We start from the raw sequence: 27,915 nt of genomic DNA on the forward strand, positions 1-27,915 counted from the left end.
CATCCTTTTCGCCTTAACTGTGGAATCCTTGCCAGCCTGCTCAGGGAATATTACCACCACAGAGGCATACAATTTGACATGCGTAGAGTAGGCCTTTCAGTGTATGCAAACAATATTTACTCCTGCTTCAGAACCCTGCGCACAACCTCCATCCTGTAATTGATGAAATTACCACTTTTGGTAAATGCTTCAGATTAAAAATGAATTGGTCAAAAAATTATGATGGTGCCTCTTACTCGTCGGATGTCCACCCTTCAGTTTCAAATTCTGTTTAACTGACAACTGGAACCTCTGTTATATTTTGGCATCTGGTATCACTGGAAATTACTTCCAATACTTATTGAAAACTATGGAAAATGTAAGCTAAATTTTACCAAACAAATGGATAAGTGGGTCAAGCTGCTGTTATCTGTAGCTGGGAGTGTTGGCCTTATGAAAATTATGCTCTCCCCAAACTACTATATATTTTGCAAAATGTACTTATTTCGCTGAAATAGGCATTATTCACACAGTTTACTTATCTGTTAATCAGGTTGGCCTGGGGAGGCAGACAGCCTCAAAAAGCATGGTGCAAGATGCAGCTACTGTATAAGCTCTGGGAGGTTTGCTGCCCCTAACTTTGAAATATATTATCTCACGGCCCAGGCACGGGAATCATCCTTTACAACGGAACCGTTACAACGCGGTACCGTTACAATGCAGGATTTACAACGAAAGTCGTTACAACGACTTTCGCTGGAGGGCGCTCTAGGATAGGGGGTAGTTTAATTTACTATCCAACACCTTCCCTACTATCCACGGGAACTGGAGTTGGAATAGTAAATTAAACTATTGACTATCCAGCGCCCCCCAACGCAAGTCGTTGTAATGACTTGCGTTGTTAAAACTGCATCGTAAAGGTATGCGTTGTACCGTCATACATCCCCCAGGTACACTGTGCGCACCACTGTTTCCGTAACAATAGACACTCCCCACACCGCAGCCTTGATGGAACCCTGGTCCCCCTGCTCACAGTACTATGCTAGGGGGCTAGTCGCCCATGCAGGGAGATCAACACAGTGAGGTGCACGGACTAGGCTTGGGATAGGCTTGCCTAGCTAGTGGGAATAGACAGGCCGTGCTCACCACATTTCCTGTTACTCAACAGCCCTAGACTGAAACTGACTGAAGATCTAGGTGTGAATAAATATTTACATAGTAAAAACATAGAAATATTGGTTGACCCCTTTAATAATAAGTAATTCATAACACTACCTGTATTTTTGAAGGGCGAGAATAGTACTGCTATGGATATCTCGAAATATCACCCCATCCGCAACTCAATGAAAGAGCTATTTCCGGAGCTGCCAGATGAACTATTGCATTGGGAGTTTGTTCATTGTTAATCCTAATCCTGTAAAACTGATTATACCAATGTATAGTTGCACTTTGAATAAATTAAGCATCAGTGACCTGATTATGAAGACAAAATGAGAACTAGAGCTCGAACATGACATTGAGGATGCTTAGTGAGTGTACTGCTGTCAACAAATTAAAGATGTATCCCCCAGTGGGGAATTTAGATTAATGCAATTGAAAATGATCTATAGCGCATATTACGACCCAGTTAGCGTGATGAGGCATGGGTTGATCGTTTATTCCAGCTGCTGGATATGTAAGACACTGCATACAGATTTTCTAAATTTGGCATGAAATTGGCCACAGATAAGAGTTATTCAGGCCCTCAATAATGGCCGAAATTAAACTCATGATCTCTGTTGAGTTGCCCATGTCTCCTATCCTATGTTGGTCCTACTGGCTTATGTTAATCCTTTCCGTGCTTGTGACGGAACCATTCCGTCACGAGTCTCGGGTGGGCTGTGCTGGTGACGGAACGGTTCCGTCATGGCCCGCTCGCCGCGCCTGCGTGGCGCGAATTCCGCGCCTGCGCTGTCGTTCTTAACAGCGGGCGGGGCCGTGACGGAACCGTTCCGTCACAAGCACAGCCCACCCGAGGGCCGTGACGGAGCGGTTCCGTCATGAGTACGGGAGCGCTGCGCGGCCCCGCCCCCCCTTAGCGCTGCGGCAGAAAAGCCACCGCAGCTCAGGGGTTAAAGAGTGCCTAAGCGCTCCTGGAAACTGGTTGCCATTGCTTTATTGCCGGGCCAAGCATAGGGTCATCATTAACTGCAGAAGGAGAAGTGCCCTGGCATATGCAGACTGGCTCAGAGATCTACCCACATGCTGCGAATAGTCTGAGATGTATGCGTCCTTGCTTCTCCACACTTCCCATCCCAGGGATATTTGGGGGACCACTGTGAACGTATTTCAGTTGCTTAAATATATAATGGTATCCCTTTCTAGACAATTTGATATTGATACTTTTTGTTAATCGAGCTACCAATTTTGCTACTTGCTTACTCACTGGTACTTGGCTTTTGATGTTTTTTTCTTAACTGGTCGATGACCGACTGTGTAGAAGAACTCACTGCTTAATTGGTGACTTGCTGTGTAACATGACATCCTGTTTAATGTTAAAAAGATAAATACAAATAAAAAAAAATATTCACCTGCTTGGGTTAGTCTGACTTGTAATTCCTTCGAGAATTGATCCAGTACTGCAGTTCCATCTGCATAGATCCTGGTTATAAGTTGCACAATACCTGGGTAATAGTAAAATCATAACTAATTATACTGTTACTGTGCAGTAACTTCGCGCCAGCACCATGCAATGACGATTAAGATCCTTTGGAATGGGGAATTAATTATATGGGGCTATTTTTTTGATCTATGATCACACAGAAGTCACCACTCATTTGGGTAGTAGCACTAAAAATTAATAATTATCTGTGGCAACAACACTTTTGGCCAGGGCCAGCTTTAGCATTGATGGCATCCAGTGGCACAACCTTTGTTGGCGCCTTCCACCCCTAATGACCTGCTCCTTCACAGATTTTCTCACTACCACCCTCCAAAGGAGCCCCTCCTCTCTCCATAGCCCCTCTCTCAGATTCATTTGATCTGTTTTATACCACTACTTATACTAGTGAAGGGAGTCAGAGCACTTTACAACACACAAGCATTATATAGGGACAAGGAATCATATATCTATATAACAGCGTATAGAAAATGTCACATAAGTAGGCATGGGCGGAAAATCCGTTCCGCTCGCGGATTTTGCGGATTTTCGGGAAATCCGCAATCCGCGAGATTCGCGAATCTCCCGCAAAATCCGCAAATCCGCGAGCAGCGGATTTTGCTCGCACTGCTCGCACTGTTCGCGTGAGTTCGCGTGAGTTCGCGCCCCGCGAATAAGTGCAAAATTGCAGAAATACGATCTTAGCAAAACTGAAAGTAACTACTTACCAGGTTCAAAAGTTCAGGCTCATCATTAGTAGCCATTTCCTGTAGTGCTTCCTGAGGGGCCCCTCCAGAGTTCAGTTGCCAGTTGAAACTATTATGTGACCCTGCTCTGAACCTCAGAATAGTTACACATATGCCACAAAGGTCCTGAATTACAGCTAAGGGAGACAAGCAGGAGCCAGACTGGAAGTTAAAATCCATTAATCAGCCCCTAATTCATTATTGTCAGTTGGGGCAGGGCAGGTGTTGTAACTAATTTTGCAACAATGAAAGCACTTAGCAAGTGCAAAAGATCACTAATCAGGGCGCACTAAGGAAGCAGGTGCCAGCTAAAAAAATATTCTGTGACACATTAATCAGCCCCAAATTAATTCAGGTCACTTGAGGCAGGGAAGGTGTGCTTTGCTTTGCCGAAAATAATGTACACTGGACAACCAGAGGGTGTGGTGATGAAACAGAGGGTGGCATGGGTGGGCCAGAGGGTGGCATGAGTAGTCAGAGAGTGGCAGTGGTGACAGAGAGTGGCAGTGATGAAGAAGAGTGTCCCAAACAGGCTGGACACGTAGAAACAACAAGTTCGCAAAACTTGCGACCCGACAGGTAAGTTCGCAAATTGCGAAATTGTGAAAAACCCTCGCGAACTGGCAGAAACACGGGCGAACACAAAAAAAAAAAATCCGCAAATTCGCGGGAATTCGCGGATTTTGCGGATTGCGAATCCGCAAATCCGCAAAATTCGCGAACGCGAGATTCGCAAAATTCGCTCATGCTTACACATAAGACGAAGAGGACTCCAATGTGCAGGAGTCATTTGTCATCCATACAGCATTATATTTTAACACCTTGGCTGCTTGAGATAATCTTCTGCTATGCTGGAAAATAATAGAAATGGGTGTGGTCATGACAAGCTCAGCTCGTCATGAGCACACGAGCACCGTGCCTCATGACGAGCTGAGCTCGTCATGAGCACAGAAGGGGTTAAGAGTGCTTGGCCTGGAGAAGCACAAGCTCAGGATTTAAAAGAAACACACTGGTTGGTGTTGGTTTTACTAATAAGAATGTATTTATACCCAAGCAAACCATTTTTTTATCAACATTAGGTTCTTTAGACCGGGAAAAAAATCGTAAAGTTCTAACCCATACCTTTCAATTTGAATGCAGCTCCTCCATACCAGTTGATAGCCCAGGGCTATGTTAGGTTTGTGACTTATGAACTGCAAGTAACAAAAGGATCTCTGTGACAAAAGCAGTAACGTATCAGCTATCGCTTAAAAATACAATTCTGCGATCGGCATGATGCACTTTCTTTACTGCAGGCAGGTTAACCCTCTGCACTGGTTGTATGACAGAGGCACACATAGGCAAACCACGCATGCCTCTACTACGCTGCCAAAACAACAAATGCATCTGAACTGCTCATTCCTTTACCATGCATGCCTTTACCATGCAATTTTGTAGTAAAGGCATGACCGGTAAAGGGTTATGGGGCATATTATCAAGGAGGGCGTTAAAATTATCACTGGTTTAGCGGCAGAAAACTGCCTCTAAAAAGGTGATAATGGGATTGATAATATGCCCTCGAGAATTCCAACAGAAACAGAACATGGACTTCTATTGGAATTCTCAAGGGCATATTATCAAGCCCATTATCGCCGCTTTAGCGGCAATTTTCTGTCACTAAACCGGCGATAATTTTTAACGCTGTTCCTTGATAATATGCCCCTATGTGTGGTAAAGATCACACCCCTGTCCCCGCCCAGGGCCCTAAAAACTACACCTACCCCTAAAAATTATCCAGATTCCGCCGAGCCCTAGCAACTACCTGACCTTCGCCGAGCCCTAAAAAGTACTCAAACCCCCCCCTCAGCCCTAAAAACTACCCTGACCCCTCGAGCCGTAAAAACTACCCTGAAACCCTTGAGCCCTAAAAACAACCCCAACCCACCGAGCCCTGAAAACTACGTCGAATCCCCCAAGCCCTAAAAACAACCCCCAAGTCCTTAAAACTACCACAACCCTTAAAACTAACCCCAACCACCCCAAAACCTGCCCAGCATGGTAAAGGCAAGCGTGGTTCCGCTTGCGCGGAAAAAGCCACCTGCAATCCTTATAAAAGCCTTATTACTCAGTGTTCAGTGTTAACTGCCAAACTCAAGGGCACATAATCAGGGGGAGGGCAAATACCTGTTGTTAATGCCTAACAGCATTGGGGCAATAAGACCTTTAGTACCCGTCACCCTTATCTCACCCAGTACAGGCTAGCAAATAGGCAGTTTTTGCTCACTGTCTCTGGTGTACAATTGCACTGAACTTAGGCGCAGATTTAGAATTTGTTAGAAAGGGTACACACAAAATGGAGTCCTCCTGTCTGCCAAACTAACAGTCTGCCTGCCTCATTTGGAGTCGAGCTAAACCGAGCCCCCATTGGCTCTGTCAATGGAATGCTTCCTCCGATGGCCTGATGAAATAGGAGCCATCAGAAGAAGCACATAACACAGTCCGTCCTATTTAGGGGGAACAACATTATATGTTTGGTTATGTACTTCACTACCAGGTAAAACAAACTCCTGCTTTGGGAGTTTGTTATCGAAAAACAAAACACTTTGGAAGTTTCACTGGCACCTGTCATGTTTGACAGTACCATCCGTCAAACTTTTCCTACATTGAGCGAATTCACCATGACAGCGGTTCCTGTCAATAACGAGAGATGTCTGTGGGGCCGACGGACATCTCTAAATTTGACCCACGGTGTGTACGTCAGTGTGACGGAGGACAGTATTCTGTCACCCTGATGGACATTAAACCATCTGCCAAACACTAAATCAGGCCCTTACATATTTGACAGAATCGTAAAAAATACGAGCTTCAGCAATTAGAAAATGAAAAATTGGGAAAGAAATCTCAACCTTTCTCCTCATATGCATGTTTGGGACAAACAGTAAATATCAGATCAGGCCCAAGGGTCAATATGCCAACAATTCACACCCAACGGCAATGTATTTGCTGAGGATTTATTGGTCACTGCAGAAATTAGTCAAAGTGAGGGTTAGGACAAAAGGGAACTGCTGGACATGCAGCCATCGAGATGCCAGACTAGGTGCCTGTGTGTGTGTGGTGCAGGAAACCTTCCTGGGGTGAACTAGCTGAAAAGATTCAGTTAGCCCCCTTAATATAATGTATCGACATCAGTAATCCTCTTTAATAATGGCTTGACTTGGTCCGCCCCTGGCAAAGCTCAGTCGATGGGTTGGATTATTAGCAGTCTAATACTTGTACAAAAAAATTCTTAAAAGCTGGAAATCTTCTGCATCCATGGCAACAGTGAGCTGGATTACAGAAATGCAACACCTGGCCCTCACTGGATGAACTGTGTTCAAATAGGACACAGCGACTGAAAAGTACCTGTAGATCCTTATCTTGCAACTTGGTAGAGGCATCTGCATTTCAACCACTTCTTTACGTAGATTGTTGTATTTTTCCCCAGCTGTACATTTTAAGTCAATATTTCTTGTCTTTTTTTTTATAACCTTTTGTGGATACCTTTATTGCTTCTTAGAAGAACACTGTACCTTGAACTGTTTAAATTGCATTATAGACCGGGCTTTTTTATATTTGCTATATGGAATTATGTAGGTAACTATGTTCTAATATGCACATTTTGGTCTATATAACATTTTTGACTTAAAAGCAAAAGTGTAAAATAAATTGTGGGAAAAAAACAAAAGCTAGAACCAGCATTTTTCGCATTCTGGTGTACGTGATACAATCTCAGCATTGAAATGAGGGTGCTAAAGAGAACTAGAGATGGACTCCCTCATAATGTAAGAAAGCTGGTCAGCCTGGCGGCCCTCTGCCGGGTAGGTGTAGCCGGGGAACTAAAGGCCCACCCTTCTTGACAAATGGGTGTCAGAGATAAGCTTGCCCCGGGGGTAGCTTTTTCATTTATTTTTTGTAGCGCTTGTTTAGTGGGTTCATCGCTCTTAAAAGGCCTGGCATCACATCTGTCCTGTAGATTGAAGCTCTTAGCCTGCTCTTTATGCCTGTAACCAGCCCTATTAGTCTTATCAGATGGGATCTTTTTATAGAGCAGCCCAAGCAAGCAAAGCCCCTGAGGTTTGCCACCACTCCCAGCTCTCGAAGGCACAATGATGAGGTTTGCCCAGACTTGCCGCAGTGAGACACTTCGTCCCTTAGGAGAGGTGTGTTCAACCGCAGTGCTCTTATCGACCTTGGTGATGCCGGAGATTGGAAAGGTTGCAGGTAGGGCTTCACAGGACAAACCTGGACACAGCACATTTGTAGGAGGCAGTGATCACATCTCAGATTATATCATTTTTCCATGGACCAGTTTAATATTCTGAGTTTAATATCTTCCAACCTTAGATCTGCAGCAGATCCTGGGCTCTGACCAAGGGTCACCACCCCTGCCCCCTAGTGCTTCTGTTGACTTGCTGGGCATCTTTCACTCTGACAGCTCATTTGTGCTCTCAGGATCCAGTGGGGGCTTTTAATAGCTTTTTATTGAGACGTCGAGCTGGAGCTACCACTCTCTCTCACTATCATTGATACAACAATGCTCCTAGCATCGCACTGCAAGGTGGTGCAGAGCCGCAGAGAGCAAAGCTCATGCATAGTCATGTATTTTTATTCATTTTGTCGTTCTTCAAGGCCCGTTCCTCCTGCCCACAGGAAACCACTGCACCTAGTTTGTTCTCAAAGACATTGACAAATTGAACCAAGATTTGTTCAGAACATGAAAAATGCGCCCTAGCCGCCACCCACGCTTTCCCATGAGCTACTGAGACAAATGTATGAATTACACACAACTGTCTTTTCCTGCAGTTGTGATCACGTATAATTTGGTGCTGCTCAGTCTCGCAGCACCTTCGTTTCCATGTGCATCTCACTGCACACCGCACAAAAGGCACAATTTTTGTCTTGTTGAGATTCTGCCTCTGTCTTCTAAGATGGAAATATTCTCCTGCTGGGGTTAGTCTTGCTAGTAAACCCTTTGGGATTGTATACATTACTGCAGTTCCAATCCCATAGACACTGGTTATAAGTTGCGCAGTACTGGGTAAATACCAGCGGCGGCTCCTCTGCTAAGGCGGAGGAGCATCGCCCCACTGCTCTCAGATCAGTGCAACAAGAAAAAATACAATGATAATAACACATTGTTATTATCATTTTATTTTTCTGCACGGAGCCAGGTTGGGGCTGTGCAGGCTGGGCTGGTTCACAGAAGGAGGAGTGGTATGGGCAATACTAAGTGCGCATGACGGTTTGGCCGGCAGTCTTGGGCCAGCCAAGCCATCATGTGCACCTAGCATTTCTCCACCCAACTGTGTTGCACAGCTCGGTGGAGAACTGTCCCAAGGCTCCCATGCACTGCCAAGTTGCCAAACAGGCCGTTCCATGATACATCTGTCTTGCTTGTGACCACATCGTCGTGATTGGCTTAGGGGAGCATGTCAAACTCACATATCAGTGGATAGAGCTGCACAGACAGAAGTGAAGGGGGATTCTATAGGGGCACCTGAACCGCTCCTCAAGGCGTGTCGTCGTCCATAGTTGTCTACACATTTCACCCACACCTCCTGCTCTCCTTCAGCCACGTGCATGCCCAACCACCTTGAGTTCCCCGCAGGTCAGGCGCTCTGACCAGTTGTGTCTTTTGATCTCCGTGACCACCTGGATGTGACAAAGCAGTGGGGAACATCAGGCAACACTCCCAATGCCCTCGTCCGGGCGCTCTGCAGTGAAGCCTGAAGACTCCCTCTTGCGGGGAACAGTTTTTCTTGTTCACCTCTAGATGTACGAATGGATGATTTGTACCTGTATACAATCGCATTGGTGATTTTCTACTGGCCTCTTCAAAAAAGCTTAAACAGCACACAGACATCAAAGATTTTCTTGAGGTGGCTCACTTCAAGGTACTAGAAATGGAGAAAGGCAATTTCTCAATGACAGCGGGTGCATAGAAACCAGGGGGCGAATCAATAAAAGCACTCCTGGAGTGGCACTATAGTCACTCCACAACCACCCACGTCAAAAGCTCATTCTTGCATGCTGCAGGGCAGTAGCTGGATCCCACAGTGCCATTCAAATACTGCAAAGTTGACCCAGAGGCACAACAAGTCTACCCCACACTGATGGGACAGAGAGAATCAGGGAACAGGCGCCAGCCGTCCTGGAGAGAATTAAACAGAGTCCAGGACTAGGTGCTAGGAGTGGGTTCACCCACAAGTCTCTTGACAGGAGTCAACAGGTAAGTTGGCCCTTCTTCAAATTCCTCTTCTTGGCTCATCATCCCTGCAGAGGAAGTTAAAAGGGAGGTGGAGAATGCTATCATTGCTGAAACCCCCACCAAATCTAATTTTACCCCTTCCTCCTTCCACCACTATCTCACATCTTGCTGTTAACACCCTCTTAAATTCAGAAGTAGGAGCAGCTCTTTCCTAGTGTTGGCCTTTTGTCCTTAGGGGGCTTTGATCTTCCATCAGAGGTGCACAGCAACTATCTCCAGCCAGGCAGACATCTGAAGAGTGTATTTCAAGAAGGGGAGGCGCAGAAAAACATACATGAAAGATTCAGCTAGGTTTAATCTGACCCTAACCCGTAATTCCTGGCCTCTGCCATTGTATAAACGCAACTGACCCTGGTCCTTATACCATAGGACAACCAGAGGGGGCAGTTTAACCCAGTTTAGACGTTGAGAAAACGCCACAGACTGTACACTTTTCCTACAAGGAAAGGTGCATCCCATTTTAGTGCCCAAATTGCCCAGATTATTTTTAAGGTTTATGTGACATGCACGTGCAATTTAGTCTGGGTTCCTTCTGTCCACAGAGTTACGTCAGAGCAGATGCAGCCGTCTTTCTCAGTCTACATTTGTGCACACATCTTTACATGGACTTTTCAAAACCTACTCGAGCCCCTTAGCCCAGCTGCACACAGGCAGCTGTTCACTGTTTATTAAAAGGTGGTCACTGCAGGGTGCCTTTAAACCCCATGCTACAAGGATCGTTATAGTGAGCACAGCACACAGATGTAAAAAACACAGAGGTCGAAAAGTGAAATATGGGGGGTCCCAGAGGTGAAACCCCACCCGTCCCCCTCTGGGTGTGTTATTCAAAGGAGCCTCACTTTCAGAGTTGAGTGTGCAGGAGTGTGGCACAGTCTGCCTCGCTGTTTGCCAGCCTCCAGGTCAGACAATGACCTCCCAGTCTGCACTGTGAACACCAGCAAGCACACACCAGGTGTGAGGAGCCTCTGTAGCAGTCACCTTGGGCAGTGGTGAGAAATATACATGACAACTCTGCATTGAGCCCCACATGCAAATCTTGTGCACACTCCTATCACATGTCACCTCCCACCTCACAGGGGGGCGTAGCCTGCACAGTGGACCCTTCTAGCGCCTAGATTCCATTAAGGAATTGTACCTGTCAGTATGGCTGGAATCCTGGTCTTACCTGTTGATTTTTGACCCTCAATAAGAATTAGTCCTTGGTTTCTTTTCCTTCAGTCAGAGGGCCTTGTGTGAGGCTGACTTGTATGTGTTCATTGGTTAACCCTTTCTTCTCTCTTAAATCTCCCCTTCTCTTCCCTGAAAGGACGGCAGCCTGCAGTGCCCCACCTGTAAGGCTATTTATGGTGAGAAGACGGGGACGCAGCCACCTGGGAAGATGGAGTTCCACATCATCCCCCATGCCCTGCCAGGCTACACCGAGGTCAAAACCATCCGCATCGTGTACGACATCCCGTCAGGAATGCAGGTGAGCGGCTCCCTGCGTCATCCCCTGCGACCAGCATGGCGCCCTGTCCCGCCCATCCATCCGCCTCAGCATCCTTTCTCATAGCAAAGACAGCAGAGCCGGAGCAGGGGAAGGGGGACAGAGCACCCACTGCTGCTGCTGCTGAAAGAAAGGAAGAGGCACACAGAAATAGGCTTGGAAGGGCAGCGAGCAGACGCTGCAGTTAAGATTGACGACCGACAGCACACCAGCAACAACTGATGACAGTCTGTGCACACTACAGCTCAGATTATGGACATACACAGCACGCACAATGGGCTGGCCTCTATTAAGTGTAGGACGCACACTCTACAGTCAAAATTAAGGACAGACCGCACAAACTGCAGCTCAGATTAAGGGCAGCCAGCACACACTGCAGCTCAGATTAAGGGCAGCTAGCACATACTGCAGCTAAAATTAATGGCAGTACGGACATACTGCAGCTCAAATTAAAAACAGACAACACAAGCTGCAGCTCAGATTAAGGGCAGTCAGCACACACTGCAGCTAAAATTAAGGACAGCCAGCACACACTGCAGCTATTATTAAGGACAGTCCAGACATACTGCAGCTAAAATTAAGGACAGACAACACACGCTGCAGCTCAAATTAAGGGCAGCCAGCACACACGGAAGCTAACATTAAGGACAGTCCAAACACTCTGCAATTAAAATTAAGGACAGTCCAAACAGACTGCAGCTAAAATTAAGGACAGCCAGCACACACTGCATCTAAAATTAAGGACAGTCCAGACATACTGCAGCTAAAATTAAGCACAGTCCCAACACACTACAACTAAAATTAAGTCCAGTCCAGACATACTGCAGCTAAAATTATGGTCAGGCAACAGAAGCTGCTGCTCAGATTAAGGGCAGTCAGCACACACAGCAGCTAAAATTAAGAACAGTCCAGACATACTGCAGATACATTTAAGGACAGTGCAAACACATTCCAACTACAATTAAGGACAATCCAGACATACTGCAGATAACATTAAGGACAGTGCAAACACATTGCAACTACAATTAAGGACAGTCCAGACATACTGTAGCTAAATTTAAGGACAGACAACACAAGCTGCAGCTCAGATTATGGAGAGTCAGCACATTTTGCAGCTAACATTACAGACAGTCCAAACACACTGCAACTAAAATTGAGGACAGACAAACCAAGATGCAGTTTAGATGAATGAGCTAACATTAATCCCACACACACTGCAGCTAAAATGAAGGACAGACAGCACAAGCTGCAGTTTAGATGAAGGACAGTCCAGACATATTGCAGCTAAAATTAAAGACAGACAGCACACACTTCAGCTAGAATTAACGACAGACAGATCACAATGGAGCGAACATTATTTACAATGTGTAACTATGAACACATTACAGTTCAGATTAAGGAGTCTTCAGTACGTAGTATGAGTTCGAATAGGTGCAGATAGCACACACCTCAGCCAAATTTAAGGACGGTCAGCACAAGTTGTGGCTACGATTAGGGATAGACAGCACACATGCCTTTTCGATGTCAGGATCTAAATTCTGGAATTCTGGTATTCTCTACCTCCACATCAAATGTGATGCACTGTAGGTGGTTACTGAAAACATGCCTCTTTAACTTTCAGGTACATCTGTCTGTCTTCCTGTAGGATTTACCCTTGTTATTCATCAAGAACTATGTATTCTTGCACTCTATAAATAAATTAACATCGCATAAAACCTGCAGTCAAAGTTAAAGACAGACAAAGGGCAGCAAGGACAGATTTCACGCACTGCAGCTAAAACTGACAGCAAGCACTCACTGCTTCTAAGATTAGGGGCAGACAGCACACACTGTAGCTTGGAGGAAGGACAGATAGCACACACTGTAGCTTGGAGGAAGGACAGACAGCACACACTGTAGCTTGGATGAAGGACAGATAGCACACACTGTAGCTTGGAGGAAGGACAGACAGCACACACTGTAGCTTGGAGGAAGGGCAGATGGCATACACTGTAGCTTGGAGGAAGGACTGACAGAACACACTGTAGCTTGGAGGAAGGACTGACAGAACACACTATAGCTTGGAGGAAGGACAGACGGCACACACTGTAGCTTGGATGAAGGACAAACGGCACACACTGTAGCTTGCTGGAAGGACAGACAGCACACACTGTAGCTCGGAGGAAGGACAGAGAGCACACACTGTAGCTCGGAGGAAGGATTAACGGCACACACTGTAGCTTGGATGAAGGACAAACGGCACACACAGTAGCTTAGAGGAAGGACAGGCGGCACACACAGTAACTTAGAGGAAGGACAGACAGAACACACAGTAGCTTGGATGAAGGACAGACGGCACACACTGTAGCGTGGATGAAGGACAGACAGAACACACTGTGGCTCGGATGAAGGACAGACAGCACACACTGTAGCTTGGAGGAAGGGCAGATGGTACACACTGTAGCTTGGAGGAAGGACTGACAGAACACACTGTAGCTTGGAGGAAGGACTGACAGAACACAGTATAGTTTGGATGAAGGGAAGATGGCACACACTGTAGCTTGGAGGAAGGACTGACAGAACACACTGTAGCTTGGATGAAGGGCAGATGGCACACACTGTAGCTCGGATGAAGGACAGACAGAACACACTGTAGCTTGGATGAAGGACAGACAGAACACACTGTAGCTTTGATGAAGGACAGACGGCACACACTGTAGCTTGGATGAAGGACAGATGGCACACACTATAGCTTGGATGAAGGATGTTGTAATTTGCATGTGTGGGTTCATATCCTATCCTCGTTGCCAAAATATTGTAAGTAGTTTACGTAGGCAGCAGGACACGTCTTCAAGTTATTATGATAAGAGTGGCTCAAATCCACCTGAGTGACTTACCACACTCACCTATAGTTACTCAGTAAGAAGTCAGCCGGACAGTGGAGAAGAATAAACAGGGTAATTTTATTAGGCCACAAACTCCCATATGAGAGGGCCCTGTCCGACCTCACCCCTAAGAGTGCGCCGAGAGGACTAACTCATATCATCACAGCAATACATTATAACATGGTACAGTGGAATAAAACACACCCCTTCTGGAAAATTACTGAACCCCAGAGAGAGGAACAATGGCATCATACAAGAGGCATCTGCACCTGCAAGGGCTACATTAGCTATAGCTATCTCTGCCCAAGGCTGCGGAGCCGAGCCTCAGCGTCTCTGGTGCATGAGAACACTACTGATAAGGAACTTGTTAGTTTCGGCCACAGTTAGCTGAGAAATGAAAACTGCTGCATTAGTGATTTTCTTATTCCTACGGGAGGGGTGGATGAGCGAGTGTGACTCGCAGACACAGAGGGATACACAAAATGGAGGCACACAAGCTAAGCTAAGGAAACCAAATATCACCACACGTATAAATGAATAATCACATGAGCAGTAAAAAATAACGTAAGAGCATAAGTGTATACTTCATCAGTTAGACACATGATGCTAACTTGCATATGTAAATGTTAATGGGCGGGGCATCGAAAATGAAACCTATCAGACCCTCCTTTTACCATCATTTGGCTAACTGGAGCGTAGCCTTTATTAGCTAAAAAGGTAGCGCCTTTACATTCCATTCTAGGGGCGGGGCACACTTTAATCAAAAATATCCTGGTCGATAAGCATCAACCAACGAACATCAGGAAGTTCAATAGCAGTAGAGGCAGGATATTGACCAGTCACTTTTCCTGAGGGCCGCAAATTACTGGCACACATTGAGCTACATGGGGGGGGGGGGGCAGTAAACACAAAGGCAGCATGTCAGGAGAACACTCACTACTCCAACTAGTCCCATCAGTATCTTCCAACCCACGAGGAGAAAACACCCCAGAGCCATCCCTGTAATGACCATGTCCCATTGTTCTGATGAAGTTCAGTCGCTAATCTGTGGAGTTTCTGTACTGCTAAGTTAACTGTCGGGCTGAGTCAGGAATATAAACACAACAGGACGTCCCGATGACGCGGCAGGCTCCGCCCCTATCAGCAAGGATGACGTCTAACACCATCCTATTTTGGATCGTGAATAATCTCATAGCCTGCATCTCAACTGACATATTAGTAGCAATGTCTGCTTCAGTAATACCCACTTTCTCCATCACCCTCGACAACCTACGGATGGCCCTGCTGTTAAATATCGGACCCCAGAAAGGCAAGAGGCCCTTAGAGAAATCTGTCCATTGTTGTAAAGAGGTATCAGTCTGATCTACGTCGTCAACCTGAAGTGCCCTCCTTTTACGCTGCTCTGGTGAGCTGGTAAACCTACGGTGAGTCTTATGATAGTCGGAAGGTGCCACATACACAGGTGGGATCATATAAGCTAGATAACAGACTCCACCCCAACCCTCAGGCAGCCACAAATACCCGTTGTCCCCGCACACGAAGTAAATGTTGGGAGGCGTGACTAGAGAAGGGCTAAGGGGCAGGCGTATTGATGCTGTCACGTTACAGGAACTGTTCCCAACCTTTATAGGACCCCTTCCTGCAATAAAAAAGAATGGTGATGGTCCTACAACTGCTAAGGGCACCAAAGACTTATTGCTACCATTTCCTTTTGGCGGGTGTCTATAAGACAGGGAGGAATTTAACTGTAGGAAACTCTCTCTAACTTTGTCAGTGTCATTGGGAGTCAAGAATCGTCCTACTTTCTTTTCACATGTCTCCAAAAATGTTTGGTCGAAACGTCCATCAGTATATAACCGTCCAAGGGAAGAAGTGGGCATGGGGCGTACCCGCATTGTCATAGTAGATCCTGTGTCTTGTAGTCAGGGAGTTAAAAAATCTGGCTGTTGGAAATATTTGACCAAACCAATCAAAGTGTACCACCCCACACAACTATTCACTGGTGTCAAGGGAAGTGCTAAAAATCTATCCTTCTTATAAGCAGCGGAGGGTAACAGTCCACAAACCCAGCAATCTGTCACATTGTACACGGCATGAGCATGATGCAGAGTCTTAATAAAAACATTATCTTTGTAACCTTTACGTAAACTTTGTTCACCATAATCAACAGTAATCATGTTATGCTCGAGAATGGCAGAATGTGTGGGGGCAAACACATGTACAGGATAAGCCTTGTCCAGGAAAAACAGTATTCCGAGAGTGACAAGGAAAGCAATGAGCACTGTTATGATGACCACTATTTTCCCTTTTCGTGATAAGGCCAACCAACGGAGAAGCAGGCTCGGGTCTACGAGGAGCCGCAAAAGGCTGCTCCTCGTCGGGGACGGGACGACCAAAGGGGTACATTTCTTTTACCAAAAAATTAGAACCAAAAAAATAAGGAAAAAACTAAACTAAGAAAAATAGTCCCAGGCACTCCTAAAACCGGCCAGAGGGGTTCTTCAACCCTTAAAAGGGATCTTCGTCCCTGTGTCCGTTAAAGCCTCACGGGTAGACTTCTATTGTTCATTCCCTAATCCCTCGTTGGAGTTGCACAGCTGCCGCAACTCAGGAGCACTAATCTGGGCCCAGGCACCACTCTAATGTCTCGTAAAACAGAATCTTCGGCCAAACACCAGGGCTCTTACAAGTCCATCCCTATCACTAGTCTTCTTCCGTGAGATAATGTGCACTCCGCCACCTGTTCCAGTGCCCTATCTAAGCCCTTCTTCCAGTGTTTAGTCCCTTATGCCTTTTTCCTTTCTGGGCCGCAAATTATAGCGAGTGCTCCCTCGCACTTCAGGATCTGTGAACAAAATGGGGGTATCATTGGCAAGTGTTGCGTCCGTCAATGCCTGATCACTATTCTCAATGGGAGTATTGGAGCTCGCAATTTTTTCTTTTTTTCTTTTCACTGCACTCGGCTCCCCTCCCCTCAGTGAGGCATCAGAGAAAGGAATGTAACTCTGTATTTCCTCGCATTCCTGGTCAGCAACACCCTCTCTCACCCATTTGTCGTAGGGTAATGGTAGCGGGACCTTCTTCACATGCGACGCATGGGTCCACGCCTTCCTGCCCTCAACTCGAAGTGTGGTACGCGTCGTCAGTAGCACTTGCCTCGGCTCCGACCATCTGGGCTCCAAACAGGATTTCCGCTGATATCGTCTAATCACTACCCAGTCCCCGGGTAGGATGGAATGTCCGGGCCCCTCCGGCAACGGGTTCAGGGTGTCTGCTACCTGCTGATGAATAGAACGAAGATCTTTAGTCAAAGCATACAAGTAGTCTATCAACAAAGGATACTCGATTTCAGAAAAACATTTAGGTCTTGGTACTCCCCACACGTTGGCAGGACGGCCAAATATTACCTCGTAAGGGGAGACACTCGTTTTGGAATTAACTGTCACTCTGCTAGAAAGCAAGGCTAAAGGAAGGGCATCTGGCCAACGGAGTCCTGTACTCTCCTGTATTTTGACCATTTTTAATTTCAATGTTCCATTAAATCTCTCTACAAGTCCCGCGGCCTGAGGGTGTTGGGCCGCGTGGAACTTTTGGGAAATCTGTAGGCCCTTACATATCTGTTTCATCAATTCAGCATTGAAGGATGTGCCATTATCACTCCAAATCACCCTAGGCAATCCGAAGCGAGAAAAGTACTCTTTAATCAACATCTTGGCTGTGGAAATGGCCGTGCAATCTTTTGTCGGAAATGCCTCCACCCATCTGCTAAAAGAGCATACAACGACCAGGACGTATTTGAGATTATTAACCCTTTCCATTTCAATATAATCCATCTGGATCACCTCGAAAGGAAAAGAAGGAGGTGCAAAATTTCCCACTGGGATGGGTGTTCCCTTTCCTGGATTGTGCCTCAAATATACCATACATTGTTGGACCAGATGAGTCGCCACTTTAGGGATATTTTTATTGCTCCACACTGGGTCCAGTAATTTGCATATACCCTTGGCACTAATGTGTGCCGGCCCATGAGCCATTGTCACCACTGGAAGGACATATGCGTTTGGGAGTAACCATCGTCTTTTATCGGTCACATCTGTCCAACATTCATCAGAATCCAATCGCCCCCCACCATCTTTCCATGTCCTCAATTCATCCTCAGTCGCCTTTTCTTGTATATTCTTTACACTCTGTACAGTATCTGCAAACATGTTAACGTCAGGTACCCATCTAGCTGGCCCTGCCACAAACATTCGTGGGAGTTTCGTCCTCGCAGTCTCTTTTGCTGTTTGGTCTGCAAAAGCGTTACCCCGTCCCACATCGTCCACCACTGCCTTATGTGCACTACACTTTATCACGGCTAGTCGTCTGGGTAGCGTCAATGCTGTAAGTAGTCGTAATATCAGTGGGCCGTGCTGAATCTTTTGTCCGTGTGATGTAAAAAACCCCCGTTCTGCCCACAGTCGCCCATAACTATGAGCCACGCCGAAGGCGTATTGGCTGTCAGTATAGATATTCACATCTAGTCCTTCACTCAATTCGCATGCTCGCAACAAGGCTATTATTTCTGCATCCTGAGCCGAATGATAAGGGATCCTAGAGGTCTCCACTACCGTCTGTAATGTCGTAACTGCGTATGCTGCAGTCGATGTACCGTCTGCAAGTTTAAAACAAGACACATCAACATACAGCTCCCCGTCAGGATCATCTAAGGGTGTATCAGTCAAGTCAATTCTCCCTTTCGTCTCCTCCTCTGTCCGAAACAAACAATCGTGTATGTCATCTTCTTTTGTATCTGTTGGGATGGGTAGCAACGTGGCTGGGTTCAGAGTAGCACACCTCCTTATCGTGACATGGGGTGCGAAAAGTGTCATTTCATAACCAGTAAGACGAGCACTAGTTAAGTGCTGCGTCTGTGTTCTGTTCAATAGAAGGTCCACAGCATGTGGTACCATCACTGTGAGGTCTGAACCCAGGACGAGCCCTGCCGATTGTCTAATAGAGACCGCAGCAGCCGCTGTGGCCCGCAGACAGCTCGGCAGCGCTCTTGCCACATTGTCGAGCATCGCAGAGAAATAGGCACAAGGTCTCTGCTTCCCTCCAAAACATTGTGTTAAGACAGACAACGCGCAACCTTCCACCTCGTGTACATAAAGCACAAAAGGCTTCTGGTAATCAGGTGTTCCCAAAACAGGTGCAGAACATAAAGCAGTTTTTAGTGACTTGAAAGCTTCCTGACATGCGGGGCTCCAGGGTAGGGGTTCGCGCACCTCTTTAGTGGTCAGATACAGTAGGGGTTTTGTTAGTAAGGCATAGTTGGGTATCCACTGGCGACAATACGAGGTTATGCCCAAAAACGCGCGCACCTCTCGCTGCGTGTTAGGTACAGCCATGTTAGTTATCGCTTTTATGCGCTCCGGTGTCAACCTCCTCCCCTCCTTCGAAAGGAGATGACCTAAGTAGGTTACCTCCGTTCGACAATATTGGAATTTAGGAAGGGACACTTTGTGGCCCTTGTGTGCCAAATGATGCAACAATTTAACCGTAGCATCCCGACAACCGTCCTCGGTGTCCGATGCTATAAGAATATCATCCACATATTGTAACATAACATTACCTGCGGGGAGTTCCAAATCATCCAATTGTGCTTTTAATGCCTGACTATAAATGCTGGGACTCTCTGTATATCCTTGGGGAATTCTCTTAAATCTAAAACTTCGGCCAGCCAATGAGAATCCGAAGAGATAACGGCTATCCTCATGTACGGGAATACTGAAGAAAGCATTCTTCAAATCCAGAACAGAAAAATATTTAGCCGATGGGGGAATCATTGTCAGTATTGTTGTAATATCAGAAACCACTGGGTATTGGGGCTCCACCACCTTGTTAATGTGGCGTAAGTCAATCACAAACCTATAGACATCAGGTGTTTCATCTTTGGCATCAGGTGACCGTCTTTTAAGAATCGGGAGGATAGGGCTGTTACATATGTTAGAGTCCGTTTCCTCCACGACTCCTGATGGAATCAGATCCTGTATTATCTGTAATAGGGCCTTTTCGCCATCCCTAGATATCCTGTACTGGGGTATTCTAGGCAATTGGGCTCCCACCTTAACCTTAATCGTCACGGGCGCAATGTCCATTTTTCCCACATCCGTATCACTGTTCGCCCATAAGCTCTCTGGGACCCCTTCAAATTCAGGCGGCAAAGACTCGTCTTTGGAAAAACATTGCTGCGCACGCGCAACAGTAGGACCCTATGTGAGGTACACACCGTCTGGGGAACAATAAATGGTGGCATGCAACCTCTTCAGTAAGTCTAAACCCAACAAATTCTCGCCACAGTTAGAAGTCAACAGAAAAGGGGAATCAACAGTGAAAGGGCCAATCGGGGCTAATCACCGTAGTACCTGAGAACCCCACGGAGATATTATTCTTGCCAGACAGAGCCGCCCCTGGGACCTGAGAACGAGCCACTGAACTTTTCATAGCACCCGTATCTACTAAGAATTTCTGTTGGGACCCTGACAAATCTGCAGTCACATAGGGTCCTCGTTGATCTATTTCCACAGAAACTGGTCCCTCGCTCTGTCCTAAGCTGTCCTAGTTATGAGAGAATCCTGTCAAATCATCCATTGCATAATCATCGTTGTAGTACTGTCCCCCTCCCCTCTGAAAATGTTGTCTATCCTTATTGCCATCGAAACAATTTCCTCCTTGTCTTCCCACACCATCAGACTGCCCATCATGTCTTCGTGGATCACCTCGACCCCGCCCTCTGCCATGGCCAGCATTCAACTGGGACTCAGGACAATCTCTCCACCAATGCCCCTCCTGTTTACATTTCGCACATTGATTGGGTCCCAATCGCCCCCTGTTGTCGCCCCTGCCATAACCACCGCCTCCTCGTCCCGCTGCCGCAGGCGAAGCACCTCTGCCTCGACCTCTCAATACCTGTTGTAACAAAACACTCGTCTTCAAATCCTTGGCCTTCTTTTCCTGCTTGTCCTTACTCTCATTTCCTCTGTGTTCATAATATTGAGCCATGCTAAGAATGCCAGAGGGAGTGGACGTCGTCCACGTACTCTCCGATGCCTGCAACCTTGCCGATATTTCCGGTAACAAGTTCATTACGAACCTGTTAACGAAAAGTCGTAACCCTCCGTCCTGTGATATATCCTGCCCACTGAAGTCCATAAACGTCTCCTCAAACCTGGTAAAGAAATCAGAGACAGCTTCATCCTTCTTTTGTCTACAGGCTGTCAGCTTATCCCAGTCTACTTTCTTCGGGGGAATGAGAGAGTGCATATACTTAATAATCCGCCCCGGCAATGCCAAAATCTCCTCTTTCGGCTTCTCCCCTGGCTTACGTTCCTTGTCCCAATCCTGCAATTCCACCCATGTACCACCTAGCTCCTCTGTATGATCAGTACCCTTCACCTGTCTCCACACATCCACCGGGACTAATAGCCCAAAAAATAATTAAATGTCCGCTAAAGTCATAACAGTCGAGGATGCGGCCTCTGTCAATTCCTTATAATAGGCAGTCGGATTATTTCTGGAATCTGGTAGCTGAGCCTTCAAAGCTAACACCTCACTCCTTTTCCACGGTGTATATACCCACTGCTCCTGAAAATGGGCATCTATACGAGCCCTAGTGACGGCATTCGTTACTGGATCTACCACCTCGGGCCTCAGGGTGAAAAATAGGGTGCACCTCACGCATTGGATGTATCCCAGGAAAGTGGGGTGAACCTGCAGAGGGTAATTCATTTCTATACTGTAATATGGATTGTAAACTTCGCATCACCTTCCGTACCCCAGTGTTAGCCCGATAAGCTCCATTGTTTATGTCCCGTAGAGTCGCGGGAGCCACTCCTCCATACCCCTGCTCCCATAACGCTATCAACGTGTTCGACATGTGCCACAAAGCATGCTGTTGCATCAGGGGTTCAAAATCTTTCATTGTGGACCAAATGTCCTCAAACGAATAAATGTTATTCCTGGCCCACTGACAAGCTTGATTGGCCACCACCGTTTTTTCGTCTAAGCCAACTGCAGAACGCGTAAGCAATTTTCGCACTTGGGAAAGCATCCCACTCCCCATACCTCTACTCGGTGTCAACAACTCCTGACTAGGGGTAGCGCTAGCAGAAACGGCAGGGAGTGCTGAGAGAAACTGGGAGGGAGCGGGTGAGCTTGCCGGAAGCAAGGAAACAAGGGGCGCCGGCAATGATGGAGAGGTAGAAGATGCTGCGCCAGACGGGTGTGGGGCACTCGCTTGTGGGTCCGAGACCCCACCGGAGGAGACCGGAACTGGCAATGCGGGATACAGCGGCTGCGGGGCATAAGGGGGAGGGGGTCGGGCATTCACAACATCCTCCATCTCATCCTGCTCATCCTCTTGCACTACATAACTTTTATTTTCCCTCAACCTGCAAAGCCTATCTGCGCGCTCGATACATTGCTCATTCTCATTCTTTGTATGTTCCCTCGCTTTCTGCACCATCGCCTGTGCCGCCTTCTTCTGTGCCGCCTTCTCCTCTCTCAGTTGACGTTCCCTAACTTCCTTCTGCCACATCCTTAACGAATCGAACATGCTCTGACGACTACGCCTAGCAAACAATTTGTCTTGCAAATAATCTAATTTAGCCACCTCGAAAGAACCTGTCAGGGGCCACTGCAAATCCACATTGTCTTTGGTATATCGGTGCCATAAAGTGCCAAACAAAATCGGAGGCAATCCGTGTTTCACATACATGTCAAAATTAGGAGAGCCCTCCGGAGGGGCGGGTTGGCTTTCGGCCAATCTAGAATCCGATACACGACAACAGCATCCGAAACACCGCAACTTACTGAAGCACGGCATCTTTACCACAATGCAATCACACCCTCTCACAAATTCCGTTACCTCTACTCACTAGCTCCTTATCACATTCACACACATATGGTATACATTGAATTCAAAAACACACATCCATCCCATACATCAAAATCCTGCCAAACACGTGTTACCAAAATGGTACAAGGCCCGTCGACCAAGTCCTGGGGAACCTGGACCCTACCGCAGACCGAACAGTACACTAACTGTTCTGAGGATGGAGAACACATCCGCCACCCGGATGGCACTACAGATCGCTGCGCACTTTATCACAGGGGACCCAGGGCTCACTCCCACTGAACCGCCACCTTAGGGGTTCGGGTGAGTTCCGGAGCCTACCCGCAATGAGCCACGCCTCCACCACAGTACCACCCGGTCGGATGACCACAAACAAATGTCCTCCCAACCTCCGTTAAGTCTGTCAGAGCACCACTCGCACTCTGAGTTCCCCGGAGCACACTAGCCCCAGGAGCGCACCGGCTCCTCAAACCATTAGAGACACCCAGTCTCTCGGAGCACTCCAGCTCCTTCAAACAACAGGCGGACCACTCACCTTCCGTATGCGGTACCGACCTCTACCGTTCTCCACCTCCGGCTGCCAGGACCAACACGGTCAGCTCCAGGTTCTGCCTTCCGGACCCCGGCGTAAGATCCGAACCGGGACCTCTCCTGATCAGCAAGGTGGGGCAGCGCTGCAAGAACCAAACTCGGCATCAAATGGGTACCCAGACCCACCGTGCCGACCAGCGGGTCCCCGGTCTTCTGCTACCCACCTACGGGTGAGAAAGATCCTTATCGCGGGGTCCCTGTTCGGGCGCCATCTGATAAGAGTGGCTCATATCCACCCGAGTGACTTACCACACTCACCTATAGTTACTCAGTAAGAAGTCAGCCGGACAGTGGAGAAGAATAAACAGGGAAATTTTATTAGGCCACAAACTCCCATATGAGAGGGCCCTGTCCGACCTCACCCCTAAGAGTGCGCCGAGAGGACTAACTCATATCATCACAGCAATACATTATAACATGGTACAGTGGAATAAAAACACGCCCCTTCTGGAAAATTACTGAACCCCAGAGAGAGGAACAATGGCATCATACAAGAGGCATCTGCACCTGCAAGGGCTACATTAGCTATCTCTGCCCAAGGCCGCGGAGCCGAGCCTCAGCGTCTCTGGTGCATGAGAACACTACTGATAAGGAACTTGTTAGTTTCGGCCACAGTTAGCTGAGAAACGAAAACTGCTGCATTAGTGATTTTCTTATTCCTACGGGAGGGGTGGATGAGCGAGTGTGACTCGCAGACACAGAGGGATACACAAAATGGAGGCACACAAGCTAAGCTAAGGAAACCAAATATCACCACACGTATAAATGAATAATCACATGAGCAGTAAAAAATAACGTAAGAGCATAAGTGTATACTTCATCAGTTAGACACATGATGCTAACTTGCATATGTAAATGTTAATGGGCGGGGCATCGAAAATGAAACCTATCAATTAAGATAGATTTATTAAGATACAAAGCAGAGTAGTAAACCTCACAGCTGACCAGACCATCAACTGCCAAGGCTGGAACCTCCACATACAAGATAGAACACTCTCAGGTACTATGGGAGGTTGGGAAGGTAGAAACACAAATAAAGGACTACTTACACCAAGTAGCCATATTAAAGGAAGTACAAATATACAACAAAGGACAAACGGCACACACTGTAGCTTGGATGAAAGACAGCCAGCATACACTGTAGCTTGGATGAAGGACAAATGGCACACACTGTAGCTTGGATGGAGGACAGACGGCACACACTGTAGCTTGGATGAAGGACAAACGGCACACACTGCAGCTTGGATGAAGGATGTTGTAATTTGCACGCGTGGGTTCAAATCCCATCCTCGTCGCCAAAATGTTGTAAGTAGTTTAAGTAGGCAGCAGGACACGTCTTCAGGTTATTAAGATAGATTTATTAAGGTACACAGCAGAGCAGTAAACCTCACAGCTGACCAGACCATCAACTGCCAAGGCTGGAACCTCCACATACAAGATAGAACACTCTCCGGTACTATGGGAGGTTGGGAAGGTAGAAACACAAATAAAGGACTACTGACATGAAGTAGCCATATTAAAGGAAGTACAAATATACAACAAAGGACAAATGGCACACACTGTAGCTTGGATGAAGGACAAACGGCACACAATGTAGCTTGGATGAAGGACAAACAGCACACACTGTAGCTCAGAGGAAGGACAAACGGCACACAATGTAGCTTGGATGAAGGACAAACGGCACACACTGTAGCTTGGAGAAAGGACAGGCGGCACACACTGTAGCTTGGAGGACGTACAGACAGAACACACAGTGGCTTGGATGAAGGACAGACGGCACACGCTGTAGCTTGGATAAAGGACAGACTGAACACACTGTGGCTCGAATAAGGGATAGACAGCACACACTGTAGCTTGGAGGAAGGGCAGATGGCACACACTGTAGCTTGGAGGAAGGACTGACAGAACACACAGTAGCTTGGAGGAAGGACTGACAGAACACACTGTAGCTTGGATGAAGGACAGACAGAACACACTGTAGCTTGGGGGAAGGGCAGACAGCACACACTGTAGCTTGGATGAACGACAGACAGAACACACTGTAGATTGGATGAAGGACAGACGGCACACACTGTAGCTTGGATGAAGGACAAGCGGCACACACTGTAGCTTGGATGAAGGTTGTTGTAATTTGCATGCGTGGGTTCATATCCCATCCTCATCGCCAAAATGTTGTAAGTAGTTTAAGTAGGCAGCAGGACACGTCTTCAAGTTATTAAGATAGATTTATTAAGATACACACCAGAGCAGTAAACCTCACAGCTGACCAGACCATCAACTGCCAAAGCTGGAACCTCCACATATAAAATAGAACACTCTCAGGTACCATGGGAGGTTGAGAAGGTAGAAACACAAATAAAGGACTACTGACACCAAGTAGCCATAATAAAGGAAGTACAAATATACAACAAAGGACAAACGGCACACACAGTAGCTTGGATGAAGGAAACACGGCACACACTGTAGCTTGGATGAAGGACAAACGGCACACACTGTAGCTTGGATGAAGGACAGACAGCACACACTGTAGCTCGGTGGAAGGACAGACAGCACACACTGTAGCTTGGATGAAGGACAAACGGCACACACCTTAGCTTCGAGAAAGGACAGATGGCACACACTGTAGCTCGGAGGAAGGACAGACAGCACACACTGTAGCGTGGAGGAAGGACAAATGGCAAACACTGTAGCTTGGATGAAGGACAGACGGCACACACAGTAGCTCAGAGGAAAGACAGACAGCACACACTGTAGCTTGGATGAACGACAAACAGCACACATTGTAGCTTGGAGGAAGGACAGACGTCGCACACTGTAGCTTGGAGGAAGGACAGAGAGAACACACTGTAGCTTGGAGGAAGGGCAGACAGCACACACTGTAGCTTCGATGAAGGACAGACAGAACAGACTGTTGCTTGGATGAAGGACAGACAGCACACACTGTAGCTTGGATGAAGATCAAACGGCACACACTGTAGCTTGGAGGAAGGGCAGACGGCACACACTGTAGCTTGGAGGAAGGGCAGACGGCACACACTGTAGCTTGGATGAAGGACAGACAGCACACACTGTAGCTTGGATGAAGGACAAATGGCACACACTGAAGCTCGGAGGAAGGGCAGACAGCACACACTGTAGCTTGGAGGAAGAGCAGAAAGCACACACTGTGGCTCAGAGGAAGGGCAAACAGCACATACTGCTGCCAGGATTAGTGTGAGACAATACACACTCTGGATTGATGGAAGGACCGGCAACCAAAACCAACCAAAACTGTGGCTTAGAGGAAAGTGAACCCACTCATCTGCTGGAGGACGGACAGAAAGCCCACACTGCATATAGAATTAAGAACCCACAGCACACACTACAACTAAGATAAAGACCAGAGAGTGCACACTGCAGGTATGATTGGACACAGAGAGCACACACTGTGTCTGAGGAAAACAGAGGAAGGATAGAGTGCACTTGTGCGGCTCAGAGGAAGAGCAGAAAAAATTCAGTGCAGCTACAAATAAGAGACAGTGAACTACAGCGGCATTAACGGCCAGAGCATACACTGCAGGTAACATTAGGGACACAGCACACATTGTGCCTTCGAGGAGAGCAGAATTACAAAGTTCACACAAGCGCCCAGAGGAAGGACATACGGCACACACTACAGCAAGGGCACATAACACTCACTGAAGCCCGGATTGCAGACAGACATCCCACACTTCAGCTCAGAGGAAAGAAAGAATTCACTACATCTCAGAAGGACAGCATGATGGCTCTGAAGAAAGACATACACGGTGTGAGTACAGTGGCGGCTGGTGGATTTTGAAACTGGTGAGGCGTATGCAGAACGAATCAACATATGTGAGCGAGCGCAGCGAGTGAGCCCGACGGCAATCAGGTGTGTGCGGCGGTTTTGAAAAAATTGGCATCTTTTTGGTGCGATTTTTAGCACTATTTCTGTGATAAATGGACTAAAAATTCAGTTCTTCAAGGCATTTATAAAAGAAAACTCATACATTATTCCAGAGAATTTCTGGGTTGCCAAGCAAGTCTTTGGAAAAATATGCTCTAACCAGACTTCTGGAAGCACCCACATCTGCTGGCTGTAACCAGTCATATAGAAATATGTGCAGACGGGTCTTTAAGTGAGATGAAAAAAGTGGGTGCTCCCTATAAAGGAACATGCCAAATACATTTCTGTGATTCCCATAGTGTGCCATCAGACCAGTATTTTGGTTTCTCTCGGAGATGTAATTTTATCCAGATAAATGGCACAGCAACTGACATACGCCAAAAGCCTGTCAGCATGATTGGCTTAGTCACTGGGTGTTAGCTGTTTAAGATAAATGAGTAACAACAATGATTTCTTATAAATAATTAACATTGAAAATGTTTAAATTCTGAAAGAGTGAGTCTGTGAATTGAATAGCATTGAGGC

At 46.9% G+C, this 27,915-nt stretch overlaps 1 protein-coding gene across 1 annotated transcript in view; it reads left to right on the forward strand.

Annotated features, from left to right (window-relative positions):
- The window catches only part of DTX1 (deltex E3 ubiquitin ligase 1), a 448,016-nt gene that overhangs the window by 405,157 nt on the left and 14,944 nt on the right, over window positions 1-27,915 (forward strand). Inside the window, exon 8 of the mRNA XM_086943241.1 lies at window positions 10,956-11,117. Within this exon, the coding sequence (XP_086799367.1) occupies window positions 10,956-11,117 (162 nt within the window). The remainder of the gene's footprint in view (window positions 1-10,955; window positions 11,118-27,915) is intronic.

This window comes from Lissotriton vulgaris, chromosome 11, assembly GCF_964263255.1.
Source record: "Lissotriton vulgaris chromosome 11, aLisVul1.2, whole genome shotgun sequence".
Classification (NCBI taxonomy): domain Eukaryota; kingdom Metazoa; phylum Chordata; class Amphibia; order Caudata; family Salamandridae; genus Lissotriton; species Lissotriton vulgaris.